This window comes from Sceloporus undulatus, chromosome 10 (genome assembly GCF_019175285.1).
Source record: "Sceloporus undulatus isolate JIND9_A2432 ecotype Alabama chromosome 10, SceUnd_v1.1, whole genome shotgun sequence".
Lineage (NCBI taxonomy): Eukaryota > Metazoa > Chordata > Lepidosauria > Squamata > Phrynosomatidae > Sceloporus > Sceloporus undulatus.
In genome coordinates this window covers 755,729-778,245 of record NC_056531.1, presented here as the reverse complement: position 1 = coordinate 778,245, position 22,517 = coordinate 755,729, and the positions used below count along the sequence as shown (strand labels likewise).

Genomic DNA, 22,517 nt, shown 5'->3' with positions numbered 1-22,517 from the left:
TCCACTTTAACTGCCCTGATTCCCTCCTATAGCATCATGGGACTTGTATTTTGGTGAGGCACTATAGTGCTCTGGTGAAGAATTTAAGTACCCCTCCCTACACTACAAATCCCAGGATTCCATAGGATGGAACCATGGTAGTTGAAGTGGACTCATAGTGTTCTAATTGTGTAGTGTGAAGGGACCCATGGTTTATGAACAAATACAGTGCCTTTAGAGGTTTTGAACTACAACACTTAGTGTCCTTTGTCACAGGCAGTGCTGGCTGAGGATGATAGGAGCCAGAGTTAACAATGCCTGGTTGGCATCATATTCAGGAAAGCCAAAACAATGTCTTAGCAGACCTCAGCAGGAGAAGGACATATAACGTTATAATTGAATAGTGTGAAAGGGTTCTGTATCGGGGAGAGGCTGGATTGTGAGTGAGGATGTATCTCCACTGCAGAAATAAAGCAGTTTGGTACCACTTTAATTGCATCGCTCCATCCTGTGGAATCCTGGGATTTGTAGTTTGGCGAGGTCTTCCGCCTGGACTGTCAGAGAGCTCTGGTGCCTCCCCAAACTACAAATATCAGGAATCTGTAGGATAAAGTTGAAGTGGTGTCAGACTGCTTTATTTCTGTAGCAAGGATTCACCCTGAGTTCACTAAATAAGTTTTACAATGCAATTGTATGTGTGCCTACTCTAGGTTCAGTAGGATGTGCTGCCTGGTTGAAAAATGCATCCTCTGTGTGCCTTTAGTCTTTATTTGCTACTTTTATCTTTGGCGTCATTTTATCATATTGTTCTTTTTGCTGTAGCGTCATCCTGCAATCTGATTCAGCTGAGTGTGTATGTATGGCTGTGGTATATGTCAAGGTTTTCAAAGAAATACATTCCTAAGATAATGTACTGGAGTGGGTAGTATGACTACTTAGCATGAGCAAACTGAGAAGTTAACTTCTCTCCGTGGCTCTGGGCACGAGTCAGAACAATTTTTGGCATGCGGGCACAGGAGAACTTTGCAACGATTCTGGACAGCTCTGCAGTCTGAAGGGTGAACAATAAACGAAAGGAAAGGAGACAAGCCAGGCAAAGGGAGGGAGGGAGAGGTGGAGAGCAAGACAGCAATGAGACAACATTGTTGGGGATTTTTCAAACTCCTTTTGGGGTAGCTGAGCTGGTGGTCCAAAGGGAGAGAAGGAGCCCAAGGATTCTTCCTTTGGCAGCAACAGCAAACAGGACCAGTCTTTAAAAGTGGCAGGCTCTTTGGTGACCCTGCTCTGCTGCAGAAGGCATTTCCTAATTTAAAAAGAGGAAAATTGGAAGGAGAAAGTCCCTCCCTTTGCTCCCATGTAAAGCACGAATGTCCAGTTGTGGCATGCCACCCTAATGAAACTGGTGAACAGTTCATGCCAGGTTGACATACGAAGAAGAAAAAAAGTGGTCAAGGGCATTGGTTGAAGATGGTTGATATAAACAGGCACTCGAGTCTAACTGTTCTAGAATACCTGCTCCATTTCAAGTTTGTTTCTGCAGTTTTCTCTTCTGGATGCCCCAGTTAAAACTTTTGTTGCTGCTCTGTTGCTCAATCGGACTAAACAAGGCACTGGTTAGGGTCTGTCTGGAAGCTGTTGTGTGGTAGTGAACTGGAGTTAGGAAATAACAACTTCATGCAATTATAGTTCGTTCTTGTGTCCCCCTCTTCTAGTGGAGATGGGCTGTTGAATCCAGGAAGATCTATGGATGTCCTTCATGATGCTTCACTTTATTTGCTCTGGAGTGTTCACTCTGTTTGTTCCACCAATAGATATTGTTATGGGTTTGGTTATGGAAAAACATCCTTAAATCAATGGGTACCATTGTAATCTGTCCTTCTTTCTCTTTCAGATTGACCCCAAAGTGGCATTTCCTCGCAGAGCTCAGCCCAAGGTAGGTACAGTTTTCATCTCTCGGGATTTGGTCCCAATTGGTGTTTGGAGGCATTAGGGGTACAACCATTACATGACTGTTAAATTGTTAAGTCGTTCTATGTTGCTGAGCCTAAAGCATTAAAAAATTTGATTTAGTAGTTAACTTGTTAAATAATTCATTAAATAATTAAGTCATGAAACTTGATTTAGAATGGCTGAAAATGACCACAGTTGGTTTGTGTAATGAGAAATGGCAAACTAGCATTGTTTGACATTTGAACACTTAAAATAACAGCGGTCATTTAATTTTTATTCTTTGATTTACATCCTGCCTTTCTTTCCAATATTGGAGCTTAAGGTTGCTCACAGCGTGCATAAGTACCAGGTACAGCGGAAAGCACAAATGTCATGCATTTAAAACACAATTAAAGGACTTAATTTAAATCATTTAAAAACCATGTAAGAGCACAGCAGAGACAAAGAGGAAGGGTACAACTTCCCCATTAAAAATCCTTTGCAATCAATCCCTTGCCAAACGTCTGCTTTGAATAGAAAGGACAACAGGAAGGGGTCAGCCTTGCTTCTGTTGGGCCCTGGGTATGGATAGAAAATGAGGTTACCTGTGAACTGGTTAGAAACTTAGTGGTAGCTACTTGAAGTGTGCAGGCTTGAGGTTTGTGTTTTTTTGCTAGAACTCTGAGATCCCTGCCCTGGGGTCATCTGTAAAATGATGGGTTGGCAGTTGGAGCTGATTATATCTTGCATATACTGTACATCCGGCCCTGGGGTGGCCTGTGGACAATAGTTTCAGACCTAAATCTCAGTTCCCAAACAGTCATGAGTGGGGGCGGGGTTACCTTTGGGCTTTTATCAAGCAATGTGGAGTCAGGATCTTTTTCTGGTGCGGGGAATGGCATAATGTGGTCTAGTCTTTATACTGGAGTGAGGGAGGGAGGGAGGGGGTCAATTTTCACCGCCTATGACCCCCTGGTGGACCACACTGGTTCACCAAAGCCCACAGATGCCCACTGACATCACTCTTGAGTTTTGATTTGGGTAAACTTTCAGCTAGTGTTTGGGGTTCTGACAAGTTCGTAGGGCAGGGCATATTCTGATGGAGCAGTTCCAGCCCAGCCTTACCTGGCTTGTGCTTTCTCCACTGGGCTGAGGCACTGAGCTGTGCAGCTTTGAGAGATGCCCTCTTTTGCCATTGAGTAAAGGGTCTGGGCTGTGGATGGGGACATTCCTTTCCTGAATGCCTTGCAAGCTGGACTGATGAGCTCCTCTGGCTGCAAGTCAGAGGTCCCCCAACCCTGCTCTGTAATCTACTTCCTACCTGCTGTGAATGCAGTATGCAACATTGGACTGTCCTTGGCTGCTAGATTATTAGCTTGAGGGCTTAGATTGCTCGGGGACAGGCCACGGTACATTGGCAGAGCGCCTGGTTTGCATGAAAAGGCTTACAGGTCAGCCCCCAATATCTCCAGGTAGAGCCAGAGAAATCTCTCTGCCTGAAATCATGGAGAGGTGTGCCCTGGATGGCCTGATTTAGCAGTTTCTTGCATTCCTAATTTGAAGGGGGAAGGGACCAGTAGCCCTTATCCATTTTTAGGTGGGGGTGGGAGGAGAGAATATGGAAGACAGATGGAAGAGATAAATATGTCTAGTATGAAAGGGTCACATCTAGCCAGAATTTGGGACTTTAAATGGGCTCATGCCCCAAAAACATGAAGCTTGGACTGAAATCTGGTGGACTGATTCTTTTGCTCTTCCTCACTGCAGAAATAAAGCACTTTGATGCCACTTTAACTGTCATGGCTGCATCCCATGGAATCCTGGGATTTGTAGTTTGGTGAGGCATTTAAAGTGATATCAGTTGACGGAGGGGCTGAGATAAATAGGCAAGACTGAAACTGGGGGAGCATATGTACTGTGGATTGCATACCAGAAGAACCTGCTACAATTCCCTTTTTGACCGAACGTATAAAAGGGGTAGGAACCTTCTTCTCACTTGCACCCTAAAGACAGTGGGGCTCATTGTGCATGCAAACAAAGGGGTGCTGAAGTGGGTGACGTGGAAGGGTAGCCAAAGGGGATCAGGACAACCAGTGCTCAGGTATCCCAAGTACCCAGTGCCAGAAGCACGTGGTTGGAATTGGGTTAATTCCATTAAGCAGTTGGGTGACAGAAGGCGCTTTAGTGTTTGGATGGGCTGTTTTCCAAGCCCAAGAATTGCAGCGGATTAGCTGTGCGCTCCTTGGGGTAATTAGGAGCATGTGTTTCTTGCCGAGCCACAGGGGCAGCAGCTGAGGGAGAGCCGATTCAAAGGGCACCCTAGGGTCCCTTTTGGGATCAGCTGGTCCTGCAGGTGGAAGAAAGGGAGGCATGGGATGATTTTAAAATGAATATCTGATTGCTGCTTGGGAATATCACTTGTATCGAAGGGTGCTGCCTCAGGTGGCAACCACTCTGTGTGGCGAGGTTTCAGCTGCATTGCTCATGCCACAGAGATGGGTTTTTCGGGGGCTGTGTTCAGAATTGTGTGGAGGGAAGAACCAGAGTTTGGGAAAGTTCTTTCTTTTTGAACAGCAGCTTCCAGAATCTCTGAGCCATTGTAGCCAGGGGCCATATCATCAGAAGGATTCTGAGAGCTGGCATCTGAAAAGTGACTTGCCTGTGCTTTCAACTGTGGCTTAGTGGTAGAGTGCACCCACTTGGTACACTAAAGGTCCCAAGTTTCAATTCCCGACCTTAGCAGGTAGGATTGACAAGATCTTTATCTGGGATCCTGGAGAAGTAATGTCACTCCCATCCTCATTGACAGCGCTAGTTGGACATGGTGGGAGTTGAAGACCCACACACTGAGAGGACACCTGGTTGAGAAAGGCTGACACAGACAGTACAGGACTAAAAAACTAATAATCTGATTCAGCACTAGGCCACTTCCTATCTTGCTGGCAGCTTCCTTGGAAAAAGAATCAGATTTCTACTTCTGTGCATTTTTGTTGTTGCAAGAGTCTTTGTGCTGCTTCTTGTTTCACAGTCTGAATGCACTTTTAGAATAGTTTAGGCCTGGTTTGAAATAAGCTTCCTGAGTGGCCACACAAGTCCCCTCCTGTACTTCCCATAGGAAAGGCAAGGATGCACCAAAGCTGATTATTTGGAGGCAAAGCTGACATCTTCCCCTGTAGCTGTACCCCTGGACGCTTTGCCATGACAACAGAGGGATCACAAGAGGAAAATATGTGTGCTTGAAAATGTGTGAGCTTGTTCTATACAAAAATGCCAAAGCTGTGTATTTGTGGAGGGGGGAAAAGCCTATCTTTTTGCAGAAAGACAAAGTCGTGAACTGCAAATAGCAGTTGAAAAATTGCACCGAAACCCTTGTAGTCCCAAGCAGTGGTGAGAAAACTGCTGGATTGAGTCTGGGGTTTTTTTTGCACATGAGAGATGCATTTCCTTTGGCCAGCAAAGTGAAATGATTTTGAGATGAGCCCTGTCTTACTGCCTCCTTGTCCTCTTGTCTTCCAGATGGTGACACGGACTAAGAAGATTTTTGTGGGAGGCCTCTCTGTGAACACCACGGTGGAAGATGTGAAACAGTACTTTGAGCAGTTTGGGAAGGTAAGTGTCTTGCATTGGGTTGTGCTGCATACTGTATTTTTCCTTTTAGCATATCTAGGCTGTGGCCATGGATCGGGCAAAGAATCATCCTTTTCACCAAAGAACTCTGGGAAATATAGTACTTTTCAAAAGAACTTATAGGACTGTTCAGTACTCTTGCCAAGCTACTACAGTTCCCACAATTCTTTGGGGTAAAGTCCAAAGTCCTGGTATAAAACCAATATTATCTCAGTATAAACTGATAGAGATCTTTGGATGTAAATTGTTATCAGCACAATAGGATATATTCAAAGACATTTGAAGGCACCTGTGAAAATAAGCATGCCCACCTGATTTTTCCAACAGCTCAAATTTTGCTGCTAAAGGCATAGTTAGATTTGTCACATGGAAAGTTGGCAATTCACAATTTGGGAGAGGGTTTTTAAAAAGTTTTACCTCCCCCTTGGAACCATGTACCCCTTTGATGTTGTAAAAACATGCAGGACCTGAAGGAACCAGAGCTCATGTTTTTCATGCTACCTTCACCCCTCATCATTGATTGAGATGACCATAATAGCTTCTGGATTTCAGGCAAGTTCATCAGAGCTTTAAACCATGAAATCTACAGCTATATTAGAAGTTCTGGCCTAGGAGCAAACCATTCCTAAGCCTTAGGTTTGAGTTAATCCCTTCTCCACTCTAAATTTTCCATTTTGGACTCTTCTCCCTCCCACTCCAGATTCTAAGGGCTGGCCAAAAGACATTGGGGTGTCTCCAATGGAAAGTTTGAGTAGCCCTGCTTGCTGTTTTTAATATTAGGGCTTAGTCCTCTGCGAGTTGCTCTTCCAAACTTTCACAAGAGAATTTCCTTTCACTCAACCACCCTTCTTGTTGCCCACAGAATGTTCACTGAGGTGGACATCTCCCCTTTGCCTATGGCAAGACCTGGTGATGTTTCCCTCATTGAATTTCTCTGGTCATCTGGTGCTCCAAACCTTTCTGGAAGCTGGTGTCCTTTTTTGCGGTGGGGAAGAGTTCTCAGTCTTCCACAGGCAAGCCTGCTGTTTGGAAGCTGGGAGCTGAATTGGAGGCAGAATGTCAGTGCAATTCCATTATGGGAGAAGGGCGGGATATAAATCCTTGAAACAAATAAAATAAATGGCTCAGTTGTGGGTGGATTTTTTTTTGACATTTTTTATTTTATTTTATAAAGCTAGGCCCCATCTTTTACAATATAAACATTTCCCAGATCATGGCTTGGAGTATTAAACAATGAAAATGATGCAACCCAGGTGGTGTGGACATTCAGTGGAAGACTACCAAAAGTGACCCATGGGGTTATGCTCTCCTAGAAGGATTTGTACCCCCAGAAGTACAGTGCTTCAAAAGGGATCAGTAGGACTTGAAATTGTGCTCATTTCCTAGTCCTCAGGAAGTGTGAGATGACTCCATGGACCAGTCCCAGTTAACAACCTGCTGACTGTCTTTGAGATAGCTGCACTTTCCACACAGTGGCCAAAGACAGCTTCATGTTCTTGATGCAGATGCTTGGAGTATCTCTTTGTTTGTTGCCATGCCTTTATAACACACTTGTTTTGGGGGGGAAAGCTGTAAAAGCTGTTCTCTTGGCTTAGTCATGTTCATTTTGGCAGGTGACTGTTTGCCATTCTGCAGCCAGGGTCTTTTGAGTAGAAGGGCATCACCAAACATGACACTTAGGGTCTTTTCATATTACAGGTTGAGTCTTCCTCATCTGAAATGCTTGGGACTGGAAGTGTTTGGGATTTCAGATTTTTTCGTATTTTGGAATATTTGCATATCCATAATGACGTATCTTGGAGATGGGATCCATGTCTAAACACAGAGTTCATTGATGTTTCATATCCAGCTTATACACATAGCCTGAAGGCACTTTTGTGTACAAAATTTGTGAATCCCATCATGGGAGAAAGCAAAGATGTCATAATCTCAGCCACCCATGTGGTCAATTTTGGACTTCGAAATATTTCAGATTTTGGAATTACAGATAAGGGAGATTCAATCTGTCCTCTGCTATGGTACTATGATTCCACTTTAACTGTCATGGCTGCATCTTGTAAAACCCGGGAGGTTGTAGTTTGGTGAGGCACTACAGCTCTCTGGATGAGAATTCTAAATGCCCCTCCTTGAACTACAAATCTCAATGTTCTACAGGCTGAAGCCATGGCAGTTACAGTGGAATCATAGCACTATAACTGTGCAATGTGAAAAGGGTCCTCAGTCAGATATCAGAGGGAAGAACTCTCCGTTGTAACCCTGTCATGATTTTAGAAAGGAAAATGAGAATAATTTGTAAAGTGGTGAAGATGGGTGCAGGTCTTTCTGACCCTACATTGCCTTATCTCAACTCCACTCCCACCCCCAACTTTGGGAAAGCCTATAATCCTCAGTGTGCTTGCTTGGAAATAATCCCCTTTGAATCAATGGGACTTACTTCTAAGCAAGTGCTTTCAAGATCTTCAGGCCTGAATGTGAAATACAGAGATGTTTTTGTTTGCGCAGGAAAGTTCAAACAGGGTTGGTCTCACAGTGAGCATTGCCTTTTTGGCATCTGGTTTGCTCCTTCTCGCTCCTGCCCCAATGTCTGTTTTTTGGTCTTGTCCCCCGGTGGATATGTGTGTGTGTATCATGATGTAATCATGTTTGGATAACTTTAGAAGTATTCAATCTCATTTATCCAAATGGCATGGGGGATGTGTTCAGAATGGTCTGCAAACTATGGGCTGATGTGGAATCTGAGTCCTTTTGTGGGGGCGTGGGTGGGTGGGAGGGAATGATGAAGTTCCAGGTTTGGTGAACAGAGCTCCTACCTGCATTTGGTGAAAAAGAGTCTTAGTACGCAGTGGGAAGACTGATCTTTCGGTGAATTCCTTTACTCGGAGTGGAGTGCTACTCTATGGGCGTGATCTGTCAGGAGCATCTCATGGGCAAAGAAACATGCATTTGCCCCAGGGCTGGCTTTAAGTGCCAAGTGCTGTTTGTTTCACTAGTGGTCTGTGCAGGAGATGAGCTGGGTTTGTTTCCAAAGCCCTTTTAATTGTTTTCTGTCCTGTCGAATGACTTGTTAAATGATCCCTGAGAAGATGACTCCAGTGCTGAATGCCATTTGAAACTTGCAGCTGCTCTGGCCCTTCCACTCCACCAGAACAGCCCATCACTCTGTGCAAGACTTGGTGTGCCATGTTCCTAAGCTCTCTTCTATGACGTTGCTTCCACAGAGCCCCTTCCTATGTGGCCATGGATGCTCTTTGATCACTAGTGGCCAGTGAAGGGGGCACGTTCGTGTCCCAGCATTCCATAGATCAAAGGTACAAATACAATGTGTAGTTCCCCCACCTCCTCTTCTGTCTTCCAGCTTGAGAATCACAAAACCAGCCTCACCCTTTTCTTTTCTATTCATGTAGTGTGCCCAAAGACTTTTGTAGATAGATGATCATTCTCTGTATAGTTAGACCTAGATTTAGGAAAAATACATTTCAGCTGTTTAGTTTTTTTTCTTCCCCTTTCTTTCCACTGTTGTGTTAATTTTCTGTTTGTAGTTTTGAAGGTCACAGTGTAGACAATCGCGGTAGCAATGTGTTTAGCAGCCGTCCATTTGCATATCTCCAGATCGTAGCGCCTAGCGAATGAATGTAGAATATTCAAGTAGGGTTAGTGAAAAAGAGAAATGGTCTGTGCATGTCCCTCTCTTCACCATGCTCCAGTGAACAGATTCCAGAATTCATCGGTGTTGGTGGTGTAAGAACTTGACAAGATTTTCTCCGTGGAATTATTTCTTGGCCTGTGTAAAGTATATGTGAATGGTCTGGGCAAGACTCAAGCATAGAAGGGGATCCAAAGCCCATCTTGTCCCATTCATTTTCTAAGCCCATTTGCTATTGGAATGGGCCCCATGTGGTTCATCCAGAGTCTGAGATGCAGTGAGCAGTTCTTGAAGGCAGCTCTCAGGCTGGTCTGGCCCATCAAGTCCTGCCTAAGGACTGACCCACCTGCAGATCTAATGCTTATAATTCCACAGGTGACGTGGGGATCAGTCATGGTGCATGAGGTCAAGTCATATCCCCATCTCCTTTGTAGGTGGGTTGATTTGTTTGCTGGCTCTTTCTGTAGCAGAATAATATGTTCCTAAAATCCCAGCCCAGCAGAATACCCTCCCCTTAAGAGGATTTGCCTATAAATATTGTTCCCCCATCTCAAAACAGAAAATAATAAATGTGGTCACGTTACTTCTGATTGTGGAAAATGATGATGGGAGCACAGAATAGCCTGTGTAGGGTTAGGGGGTGCAGGCAATGCCCCGCAACCCTCAGTGTGTGCCCACTTAGTCTCAACCTATGAGAAGTTTGCAACAGAAAATTTTCCCAAGATCTTGCCTAGTTCTCCCAAAGGTGACAGACTTGTTTTTTGGTTGTATTCCTTTTACTGTTGTTTCACTTCTCCCTTTAAAATGCTCACACCCCGTGTCAAAAACAGGGCTACAGGGGGAAAGGTTTGGGCCTATGCTTTTCAGGGGTTTTCTTTGACGGGGGAGAAGTGTTCCATTGTGCAAGTCCCAACTGCAGTCTGAAGTGGTCTAGTCCCAATGCAGGTTTCCATAGTCCTAGGCTTCTGTGGTCCCCTTCCCTCCTTCTTTGTTTAAAAATAAAATTCAAAACACATTTTCTTCTTGTTCAGAGTCCACCTCCGGATAGGATGTCTGAAGATAGAAAGGAAAAGCAACTGAGGGGGAGTCTGCTATTAATACCAGCTGTCTCTAAAGCCAGGGCTCAATGAACAGGCCTGTGCCCACGCTTCAAAGTGGCATGTTCCTTCAGAAAAGGTTTTGGCTGCTTGGCGGCACCTGTGGCAAAGAGTGGCTGACGTGGATTATATAGAAGAGGCGAGTCACTGTTAGTAAACAGTCCCATCCCCACCCAACACCAGCCCCATGTCCCGAAGTTACATCATCTAATAACTATATATGATGTGCTAGCTTTAGATGTCATTAGAAAGCAGCCCTGGTCTGCTTGGCTAGATGGCAACTCTGGTTCCTTCGCTAGACCTGGCAAGCAGGTTTCCGGCTTGCCAAACTGGTCCCTTTTGCTTGGGCCTCCTAGCCACGCTTGAATGTGGCTGCTCCTGTTCATTTCACTGGAGCCATGGATGTTAGCTGAGCTCTGTCTCTCCTGCTTTGCCACTCCAAATTCACCATTTGGCCTTGTCTCCTGACAAGGTTGCCTCTACTCCAAGGTGCCTCTCCATCCATCTCAGGTGCTTCCCTGTTCCAGGGGTAGAGGAACAGAGTGCGGTCTGGTAGGGTGTACTTTATCTTCTCCCTCCACCACCATTTCTGTCCATCTTTCTTCCCTAATGTAGAAGATGGGGTTGGCTTCCCCTGTCTCAGCTGTCATGAGAGCACATATGCTCAAATGGATTGTATTGTTAGAAAACACTACTGTTGGGAAAGGGATGTCAACCATCCATTCCACCAGCTGGTGGACATCTTGAGGACACCACATCACAGGTAGGGTGATCTGCTTCTTGCTTGTAAGAGAAGACCCATCCATATTTTTATACTTCACCGGGCCATGGTCCCAGTGGCCTGGTGTCTGTGATGTGACTGGTCTTGGCTTCCTAGGAACCCTAGCAAGGGTCTTTCCAACACCTGGATCTACCACCAAAGGTCTTTCAACTGAAAGATGACTGCAGGCCAACCTGAAACCTTTTGCCTACAAAACAGGTGCTCTGCTGCTGATCAAAAGCTATGCACATCTGTTTTTATTTTGCCGTTCTTCCTCATCCTTGCTTTCTTCATCTTGGGTAGTGCAGTGCAGTTTTGTCCAGACATACCCGGGGTGTTAATCCCACTGAACTGAGCTTATTTCTGTATAAGCCACACCTCAGGATGCTAGGAAAGGATGAGGTCAGAACACATTGGGCATTTTAACAGATAAAACATTTCCTAGCATCTTGAGGCATATCTCTTTCTTAATTGGGTTCAGTGGGATGCCCTCCATTTTTTGGGTGTGTGTGATTTACTTAATTCTGAATAGCTGTGGGTGAGACTGTAATGTTGCCTTCTTGATCTATTTATTGGGGTTCTGTTGGACTTGAAAGGGAATGGTATCGAAGTGGGCATGTTGCTTGCTTCCCAATACTGACTGTGGTGGTTTGTGGCTCCATTGTCAGTGGTGTGGTGAATCTATCCCAGGTTTTAGTTTGAATGTCAAAGGTGCTGTCCAACATGCTGAATCCTATCCCTAGGGTAGATTCAGCTTCTTCTTATTGATTCTCTCCCTTGGGTTCCCATATATTGCTAGACATCAACTCCCAGAACCTATAGCCCACATGGCGCATGGGTGATGCTACCCAACAATGTCTGGGAGCTCAAGCTTGGGAATCACTGCTCTGTAGGATGACAGAAGCATCCAAAACACGGCCTTAGCCTCATGGTGGTAGTGTTGTCCTGTTCAATCTTTGATACATATAGAGAAGGGCCTGGCAGTGCTGTATCTAGGTAATTTCAACACCAAACCAGATGGGATTTACAGTCCACCCCACTCCTTTACATGCTCGCATGTAATTTTTTTTCTTCAAAGTGGAACAAAACAACCCTCTGAAGTCTAAGGTCTTCTGCTCATTCCTCTGAATAGTGCCCTGACCTGCTCAGAAGACCTTCAGGGGTCCTTCTGCACTGCACCATTATAGTGCTACGATTCCACTTTAAGGTTTTGGCTCCATCCTACGGAATTGGGAGTTTTTGTGTCAGTGCCTTCAAGTGGCCTGTTGCCTTATGGCAACCCCATGAATTTCAGAGGGGTTTTTTAGGCATGGAATCCTCAGAGGTGATTTGGCCAGTGCCTTCCTCTGAAATGGAGCCTACAGCACCTGGTCTTACTTGGCAGTCCCACATCCAGGTACTAATCAGGCCTGACCCTGATCAGGGATCTATGCCTTCGAGGTATTTAGGCTTACTATTACTAGTTTAGGAAGGGGTATTTGGACCCCTGAGCCAGAGAGCTCTAGGGTCTCTCCAAATGACAAATCCCAGGATTCTTTGGCATTCAACCATGGCGGTTAAAGTGGAATCATTATGCTCTGTGTGGGGCAAAAGGGCCCCAGGCTATTGGAAGGAGGGGTGTCTTCTGGGCTGTTTGCTTCCAGCTGCCTCCCTTTGAGACGGGAGGGAAGAAAGGCAGCGGCGGCTGGGGTGGCCCATAGCCTAGCGAAGTGGATAGCTAGGGGCTTAATTGGGTGTTTTGTGACTGAGCTGCAGCACAGGCAAGGCCTCGGGGAATGCTCTCCTCCCTCTCTCATTTTTCTTTGTCGCAGGCTGCTTTTGTTGGCTGCTGCGGGAGAAGGAGAAAGAAGAAAAAAGAAGAGGAAAGAAGACAAGAGATGGGAAAAGGTGGCCCTCATCCTTTCCCCTCCTGAGGCCTGCAAGGGCCTGCTCCTGAGAGCAGGGCCCACTCCAGCCTGGTGCCTTCTTGCTTTGCAGAAGAGCGCATTAGAGCTCACACTAATCTGAGCCAGCGACTGGGATTGGAGGGGCCAGGGTTGCCACAGCAACCCGGCCCCAAGAGAAGCCATCCCCGGCAGCCTCTTTTGTTCAGGCCTCACTTGGGCGTTGGCAAAGCCAGGGCTGCCTCCAGAGAAGAAAGGCTCCAGAGATCGGGCCAGAAGAATTGTAGGGATCTCTTCCCCCCCCCCCCCCCCTTGCCGCCAGCAGGGGCTCAGCCCAACGGGGCACCCAACGGCTGGCTGCAACAATAGCGACCTGCCAAGGGCTGCCACTCACGCTTAGCATTCGGTCGCCTGAACTTGATGGCCAGGCCGAGCCGGGCCTGCTTATCCCGCCTCCCCTGGCCTAGGTTTCCATGGCCACGGGAGTTATTGAGGACATGCATTTTCTCTTTGAGGATTGAATGCCCTCCCGGTGGTGTTGAGATTGGGGACGTGCTCAGAGAGCTCTGAGGAGAGAGCCAGCTGGCTCGCTGGCTGTTCCCAAAGAAGCGCCATCCACCATCTTCCTGGCTTCTTGTTCTAGACCTTGCTGTTGCTTGGCAGGGGTCAGCACTTGTCTGCCTTCCCCTAGGTCTTAACCCTCCTGGGCCCACAACCCGGGAGCCCTGCAGCTTCCCAAATGGGAGGCCTTTGACGTGTCTACATGCATAAACATGAAAGTGTATTTCCATGTTGGCTTACCCCTGTCAATTCTCAATTCTCATTCTGATGTTCTCCAGCAAACAGTCCCCACCTCAGTACAGAACCTTGACTCATTTCTGGGGACTTTGGCCCCACCAGTTCCTTCTCCTATGGATTTGCTACCCTTTCCTTCATTCTTTAATTCTAGGTGCTCTTGTTCTACATTATTGGTTTCTACTTTCAGAGTGCAGTGTTTGGGTTCAGCTCCTCTTAAGAGAGTGTTTCAAGCATAGTCCCTTCCTCCAATGTGCTTGTCTTCTCCTAGGTGTCTTTTGAATGCCTCAACTTCCATTTTGTTATCATGTGGGTTCCTAGGAACTCATGATGTAGGAGCAAAGGTTCAGTTGAGCTTTTGGAGATACAGTATAGGCAAAAGCAAAGGGGCAGGCAAAGGAACCTATGGAATGCAAACGCGGCAAAGAGAAGAGTTCTAGGTGTGAATGATTTTCAGTGTCTCCCTCCTTGGAGTGCTAGAAATTTGGTCACATCCAAATAGGATTTGAATCACTTGCAACTTAGAGCTAGGATAGGTTTATCTCTACTTATTGCCAGCTTTCTAGTTATTTGGTCATGATAGTAGATAGGCCCTAGAGTTGTGTAGGAAGAGACAGCAAGGCAGTTCTGGCATGTTGCAGGTGGCCAAGGACATCTGATAAATCTATGGCATGAAGTGCTTCCTATCTAAGGCCACTGTGCTGCACCAGTATTATTGGGACTGTGGGATGCTAGTGCAGAGTTATACCTGAGAAGAAAGCGAGACAGTCCTGGGTTAAGAAGGAGAGAACATTAAGTGGCATCTACTATTAAAAGTCTTGGTCGTTCTGCCAGCCACTTCCACTCGAGATGCCTGCTGATAAACAGGATAACTGTCTTTGCTTTCTCTGCCCAATGCCCATCAGTCCCAAAGCCCTGTCACCTTGGTTTTGCCAGGCCTGCCAATTGACACCAGCTCTGACCTGAAGACAGAAAGTCCATTGTGAGCTCCCCCCCCCCCCCACTCCCCCTCAGTCTGTTGGCTTGCCGTCACTAAGGAAGCCTAGTTTGTATGTTTCTGTGCAAGGTACCCAAGAGAGTGACGTGGCTGGGTCCCAAAGAGACCCACTTTTGACTTCTTCACCCTGCCCCATCCACAGAGGTTTGGGCTGGTGGAACATCTGCTTTGTAGCTGAGCAAGTGGCCCAGCCAATTACGCTGTTTCCAGGTATGAGGCCAATGCTGCTGATCTGGTAATTGCCACACTCTGGCATCCCAGCATTTAATCTTGGATCTCCCCCAAACCTGCTCTTTTGTCGAATGGGGTCACTTTTCAGCACATACACACTCTGTTCCAATCATTGCACATGTTAGGTGAGTACAGAGGATGATTTCTAAGAGCTCTTTTTCAGTCATTCTTCTCTTTCATGGCAAACCTGGGTGGTTGGGGGTCCATCAACTGGGACGCAAAATGAGGCTACTAAAGTGGTTTCTCTGTGATCAGGGGTCCCCCAGGATATGGAAGAGCACTAGACATGCTGGTCATCTGTGCTCCCTTGCCAAGTGTCAAGGAGGGTCTTACCACACCTCCAGCATTTTGATTGCATGCAGAATTGTGGTGTGGTTTCTTTCTCCTCTTGGAAGGATGTTACAATTGTGTGGCTTACCGAAGGATTACGTTCCTAAGTGGTAACTTATCACTAGGATAAGTGGTTGTCCATATGTATCCAGAAACTTGAGAACCAGTGTGGTGTAGTGGTTTGAGTGCTGGATAAGGACTCTGGAAGACTAGGTTTCGAATCCCTGCTCAACCACAGAAACCCACTGGGTCACCTTGGGCAAATCATACTCTCTCAGCCGTAGAGTAAGGCAGTGGCACATTTCCTCTGTACAAATCTGACCAAGAAACCCTAGGATGGGGTCACCATACAATGGAGTCAACTTGAAAACGCATGTCCAGCAACACAAGCCAGAGACTTGGGCCAAGGATATTAGTCTGGATGCGGCCTACCATCACCTATCATTGGCACAGTGATATGCCAGCCACCATCCTCTACTGCTGTATATGGCTTTTTTGTTCAGTGAATTCCTCATCACCAACAGCGATCAATAGGCTGGGGTGCTTGGGCTGCCAAAGACAGCTGATACTGAAGTCAGGCTGTTCCAGGACCCTCTCAAGACATTTTAGTACTTGAGTATCCTGTTACTCCTCCTCTTCCTCCTGCCATGCTTAAAAATATGCCCTCTCATTAAGATAGCTTGGCAGCTGGCTGCGCTTTCATAGTCCCTCCCCCCCCAGACACCTTCCTGTTTTAAACTGGAGGAGGGCTAAATGATTTGGGAGTGCCCTCTTCCTTCCATTCCATCCCCAAATTCGATTCCACCTTTCCCCAACCACTCAAATCTTTTGTCTCCTCCAGGTGGACGATGCCATGCTTATGTTTGACAAGACAACTAACAGACATCGAGGTGAGGCCCGTTCCTTTGATGTGGCAGGCTAGGCAGCATGGTATGGATGTGGGTGTCCTGGAGGGGACATTCTGTGGGAACCAGGTGCTACCATCCCTCTATGGCATACCCAGGTCAAAGCTCTTCTTTATCTCCCTGCGTCAACCCTCTTTCCTTCATCAGCCGTGTCTGTTTACCCATGTTCCCACCCCCATCTCTTTAGCACAGAAGGCTTTTGTCCACCCTCTTCCTGTGGTGATGGGAGGGCAGCCTGTTCCCTTACCCTTTCCTGATACCTACATGGCTCCAGCAGACTGTGTGTGTCTTACCTTGTCCTGAGTAATTTGAGACAGGGGAAGCTGACACGAAAGCCAGGAGGCCACCTCTCCTCCTTGCCTCAGCCTGGCTCAGGGGCCGGCTGCTGCTCCTAAAGTCCCATTTGGAGAGTTTGGTTACAGAGTGGGGGTTGCCCTGACCCCTCTGCAGGCTGCTGTAGAAAAGGAGGCTGCTCTTTTCTGTGTGGGGGTCTGCGCATCCTCTCTTCCAGGTGAAACATCTAGTTTGAGGACTTCTGATGCTACCTGAAGGGACCATGCAGCCTCCTCCATGCCTGACTGGTTCAGAGGTCCAGATTCTTGCAACCTGCCTTCATTCTCCCTGAACTTGCTTGGGTTTTTTTTTTTAAAAAACATTGTAGCCCTCGTGGGTGTGCACCACCTCAAGAGTATGGGAAGACAGGTGTGAGTTGAAAACCAGCAACCAACTTGAGAAAGTTGCTTTATCTTGGACTACAGCTCCCAGAATCCCCCCTGGAGGATTTGAGGATCTGTAGTCTGAAAAAATTAGATTTCCAAACACTGATTTTTCCAAACTGGCAAAGAGCACTCCTGGCTTCCCTTAACAGCACAATCTGTGCCTCTTTTCCAGTTGCTCTGAAAAAAGTGAGGCATATCAAGGACAGTTTTGCCAGGGATTTGTGGCACCAGGCCTATTTCTTATGCCCATTCTTCTCAAAGGTCCAGATGAGATTGCTTGCCTGCATTTAGACTGTGGGTGAGCTCAAACAGAACTGACTTCTCCTTTATACAATGGAAGGGTATTCATGCACATAGAAAACTGACATGTCACAAAGCAAGTTAAGCTTCCTCTCTGAGATGCTAGCTTTCTGTATGCTGTGATCTGGATTGTGATCATTGTTTTTAATGGAGCAGCGGTCTGTCAGAAGTCAATTAAATTAAACTTAAATTTTTAAATGACCTAGGCGCCAATCTGCCAGAGTCTGTGTGGTTTTGCTGCCTGAATCCCTTCTGTGTTTCAGCTTAACTAGCTTTAGTTTCTTTCTTTTTTAGGTTTTGGATTTGTCACATTTGAGAGCGAAGACATTGTGGAGAAAGTCTGTGAGATCCACTTCCATGAGATCAACAATAAAATGGTTAGGGCTGGGGTAGGGTGGGGGGCAGAAGGCATGGGGCTAGTAGGGGCAATGAGGCCGTGGAGCCCTGCAAAGTGTGAGATCTCCAAGCGGCAGAAGTCTGCCTTCTCTTGGGATTCCATGGTCAGTTGACCATGGCCTTCAGAGGTCACCACACATCTCCTGCTTGGCAGGTTTGTCATCTTGCTGGTGGAGAGGGACCGAAGAAAGAATTGTAATGGGGTTACTTACAATCACAGGACACGCTCCCCAGCCACATCTGTAGGTTGCAAAGTGGCTGAAGAGCCCGATGTGAAGGAGCATTTTCAGAAATCCCTAGTGGTAAAAATGGAGTGGTATTACCAATTAAATCAGTAGAGGTGGGAGAGTTCAGGGTAATGGAAAGGCATGTACCAGAAGGTTTGCTTCCAAGGGTAGGTCAATGTGTGGGTTCCATATTTTATTTATTGCCAACAGTGTTTGTATGCTGCCTAGTCACAAAAATGGTTGGTATGGCTGGCTTTTTCACCGACCACAAGCTGACTACATACTGTACTACTTTTGCTTGTAAATCTGGGTTATTTTGCCCTAGCAGCACAGGGCGCCAAGATCTGACTCTGTTTTGTCTCCCATGCCAGGTGGAATGTAAAAAAGCTCAGCCAAAGGAAGTGATGTCCCCCACTGGCTCAGCAAGAGGGCGGTCCCGGGTGATGCCTTATGGGATGGATGCCTTCATGCTTGGGATTGGCATGCTGGGTAAGGATGGGAAAAGAGCTCTCTGGCCCTGCTCTCTACCTTCTCTCTGTACTCCAGCCTACCAGGCAGCAGTCAGCCTGGATTAATGTTTGTGCGAGGGGAGGATGGGGGGTCTCTGGCCTCTGATGTCGCAGATCTTATGATGTGGAATCCATTGGCAGGAAAGTTCCTTTTGGCATCTTGCAATGCCCTCATCTGGCTGAGGAGGAGAACTGCATAATTTTGCTACAGGAGCCACATTTCCCCAAATCCCCATAGCCAAGGCACACCTCCTCCTCCCCTCTCCTGAGTTTAAAACCAGATGTGCACATCTTACACCATTTTGAAAAGTGTAGGGAGTACAAAGTATACAACTTTCAGCAGGAGTCCTTCCTCTTTTGCTCTCTTCCCTTCTTATTCTGATTGCTTATGAACCAGAGAACAAGAGGCCACACATAGCAAAACTCCTTCTGCTATGCGTCTTTCTGTGAAACCATTGATGTAATGGTCTTTTTCATTTTATTTTGTCTCTGAAAATAGGCTACCCAGGGTTTCAGGCTGCCACCTATGCCAGCCGAAGTTACACTGGCATTGCTCCTGGCTACACTTACCAGTTTCCCGGTACGTCTGCCTCTGTGTTTGTTCTAAGGGTGGGCCTCTGTCCTGGGAAGAGCCATTGTTTTCTCCACTTTTTTGTCACTTGCCTCTCCTCCCTAATAGGGAGATTGAATGATGCAGAGAAACTGGAGGTTTGAGCATTAAAGCTGTGCAAGCTGTGAGTCGTACAATCACCTTTCTTTTCAGGACCAGAAGGAGCTGATGAAGTGGCTTAACCTCAGTTAGATTCTCCCTTGGGACCTAAAAATGGAACCTTTGGAAGCTCCTCTCTCTCTGTTTTTCTCCCTTCCTCTCCTGCAGCCTCCCTATCTTGTAGCTTTCACTTCAACTTTCAGCCTCTGATCTTTCCCAGAGTTGCTGCCTTTCTGAAAGCAGAGCAGAGAACAAACACCTTGACTGTACTCTTGTAACCAAATGTCAATGAAATTCACAAATGAAAACCCGATGGGTTCCAAAATGGATGAATCATATATGGCTTGTGAAACACTTTGCAACAATCCAAGGCTAGATTTCTGGCAGTACTAATAACTTTGAGAACAAGAAAGGGGGTTACCCAATTTTGGATGTGCTCAAGGGCAGTAGGGCAGGAGACAGACAGATCTGATGGAAGGGGATGTTTGTCAACCCAAAACAGAGATTCTGCAAGATTCTGGCTCTTAGCTTTTCTAAAATATGAGTTTTCTATAAGAAAATAGAATCTTATTCTGAGCTTGGAACATTCCTTTTAAGAAGAAAATTCATTCATTGTTGGTTTTATAATGGTGGTAAGCAGCTTCATAGGAAGCAGGGAGCAATTTTCACTCTTCAGTGTCCTGTGGGCTGCACCCACCCATTTGGGCCTAAAACTATTTCTGTATTCAGTTGTATATATGTATTTAGTTGTATGTTATCACTGAAGAAAACACCTCTCTATTCAGCTGTAAATGGTGCCTTCTGGTTTGGTTTTAGCTGATACCAGGCAGAAAAGAGGCTGATACAAGGCCAAAAGAAAGGCAAAAACTACCTCTGTGTTCCACTGAATTTAGCTATATGTTAGAGCTGCATGAAATACCTCTGTATTCAACCATAAACTGCAAGGTCTTGTCACCATTACAATACAAGGCTGAAAACAAAGGTATTTGTGGGTGGGGTGGGAGTCTGAGATGTATGGAAAGGTGCTTTGCACTCATTTTTGAGAATGTTGGCATGGTTTGGGGACAAAAATCACCCAAGATCACACGTAATTTTTAAAAATTGGAGTGGAGTCACACATTAGCATCACACATGTTTAAAGTAATGATCCTTGCCTTATGCATCCTGTCAAGCTATTTTAATTATTTTGAAAAAGCACTTTAAAAATAAATGAATGGCTATAAATGATTCCTCCCCCCCCCCCCCAGCAATGTTTTGGCTGTACTTGTTAAGTCCAAAAGCAACACAATTACCAGTAGCTGATACTGTTCTTTAAAACAGGTACCAGTTTGAGTAATGCTGCAATCGGCAAAGTAATGTGTCTTAGGTGACACCATTCCTTGTAAACATGTCTTCCAAGCGCCGATCTCAATAGGATGTGCAAAGCAGGAATAAAAATCAACTCTCTAGTGCCACTGCATTTCCTCAAGGTCATCCTTCTTTCAGGAGGCAGCCTTTGCTTCCATCATATCAGATCTGGCTTTAGCAGCCAAGCTGAGATGTTGAAAGAGGAAGGCTGTTTTTCTCCCACTGATGAGAGATATAGCTGTCATCCGTCATGCTCGGGATTTTGGTCTGTCAGTAAGTCCAGGCAGCCAACTGTTTTTTTGCTTGACCTCTTTACAGAAGGGGCGCGGGGATGGATAACTACCCGAGGCTATGGTTTTCAGACTTTCCGCTCTCCAGGATTGAACCGTGCTGAATGGCTTAGCATTCCCTTTATAAAAGCAGATTCATTGTCCAGAACGCTGTTTTCCAAAGCTTACTCTTGAGCCACTTTCTGATTTGGTCTTTTGATGACTGTTCATTGCCAAGAACTAAACATCAAGTATTAACATTGTCTAATTAAAACACACATACATTTCAAAATATTAACAGGCTATTAATTGATTTATTAACATACTAAAAACAACTCTAGTTCTCTCTTTTCCCATGTCGCTCCCTGTTTTGTGGTCTGACGTTGTTCTGAACAGCACAGTTGACTCATTTGGATGCTTAAAAAAGAGCACATATACCGGGCCACCTTACATCATTTGTTAAAATGAAATCAATTTGTTCTTCCCTTGTTGCTCTGACTCTTTTCAGCACAAGCCGCAGCTCTGAGGATCCCGGTTTCTGGCCTGACCCGCAATGTTTGTGTTTGCTATTGCGTCTTTTCCTGCTCCCTTGCCCCCATCCTCTTGCCGGATCTCTCTCTTGTGTGTGGGGGGAGGCGGAACTGACCAAGTGTCCTAAGATGTCTTGCATTTCGTTTTTAGAATTCCGGGTAGAGCGGACCCCTCTCCCGAGTGCCCCTGTTCTCCCTGAGCTTACAGGTCAGTCCCACCAATTTCCTTCAACCTTGCAAAAGCCGGAAGGGAAGACGGGAGGCTGGAGGCAGCTTCATCACAGTCAGTGCCTCGCAGCTTGGGGAACGGGGAGGGTGTCAGAAACTGGAGATGGCCCGCATTTGCCTCTTCCATGACAGTTGGGGGCCGGGAAGGGGGAAGTGTGGGAAAGAGAAGCAGTCAGAAGAGGAAAGGAACTTGCAGGCATAGTATCTCCTCTCCCATATTTAATTGCCTGGTTGCCTGCCTTGTGATGGCTTCTTTCTAAAGGAAACTTGTGTCATCACACCTTTACCCAAAGGGGATATCATATCCACTGTCTTGTCCCCAAATATGTATCCAGACAGGCAGACACAGCTCCCATCCCCAGCATGGACATTTTCCTGCTTTTTATCATTGCAGTTAAGGTAACCCGACAATAGCTGATGACACAATTTTTGTGTCTGGGGAGCCTGTTAGGCTGCACTTTGGTGGTAGAGCAGATGTTTTGCTTGCAGGAGACATCCACAGCTAAAGCCACAGTGGAACTGGTGGTAACTGTTGCCGTGTAGCTGCAGAGGGCAACTGCTGGTCAGAATATAAAACTTTGGGCTAAATGGATTGAGGGGAGCTTGCCTTATGCCAGCCTTCCCCAACCTGGGGCCCTTCAGAGATGCCAGACTACAATTCCCCATACCCCCAACAATGCCCTGTTTTCTCTCCATGCCATTCATATTTTTATAGCATAGTTAAATTGTGGAACTTACAATCAGAAGAGGTAGTGATAGGGACCAGTTTGGATGGCTTTGAAAGCAGATTTGCTAAATCATTGAAGTGCTGTTGATCCTCAGAAACAGAGGAAAGGCATCAACACCCCTTTGTTGAAAGTTGTGTTACTGATTCCTAAAGGAAAAGATGCCCATGACTGCGCACAGTGGCGTAGCTTTCATTTTATGCCAAGGTGAACCAGAATGGGTGGGGAAACTTTAGGTTCCTCATTAAACCCCAGGATTTCATAAGATGGAGCTGTGACAAAGTAGGATCTAACTTTGTAGTGCAGAAACACCTTAAGTATGTTGAAAGATAGTGGCCAATAACTGAATTGTCTACCTGTCTCCTCAGAAGGGAGTCTCATT

General features: G+C 46.1%; 1 protein-coding gene across 4 annotated transcripts in view; it reads left to right on the top strand.

Annotated features, from left to right (window-relative positions):
• MSI1 (musashi RNA binding protein 1) overlaps positions 1–22,517 on the top strand; it is a 37,889-nt gene that overhangs the window by 11,509 nt on the left and 3,863 nt on the right. For 2 of the 4 annotated variants that reach the window (XM_042441607.1, XM_042441606.1), the window contains exons 5-11: positions 1,871–1,912; positions 5,425–5,517; positions 16,113–16,161; positions 17,490–17,572; positions 18,190–18,307; positions 18,827–18,907; positions 21,334–21,390. In XM_042441607.1, the coding sequence (XP_042297541.1) occupies positions 1,871–1,912; positions 5,425–5,517; positions 16,113–16,161; positions 17,490–17,572; positions 18,190–18,307; positions 18,827–18,907; positions 21,334–21,390 (523 nt within the window). The remainder of the gene's footprint in view (positions 1–1,870; positions 1,913–5,424; positions 5,518–16,112; positions 16,162–17,489; positions 17,573–18,189; positions 18,308–18,826; positions 18,908–21,333; positions 21,391–22,517) is intronic. The other 2 variants (XM_042441610.1, XM_042441609.1) reach the window with 1 other exon arrangement.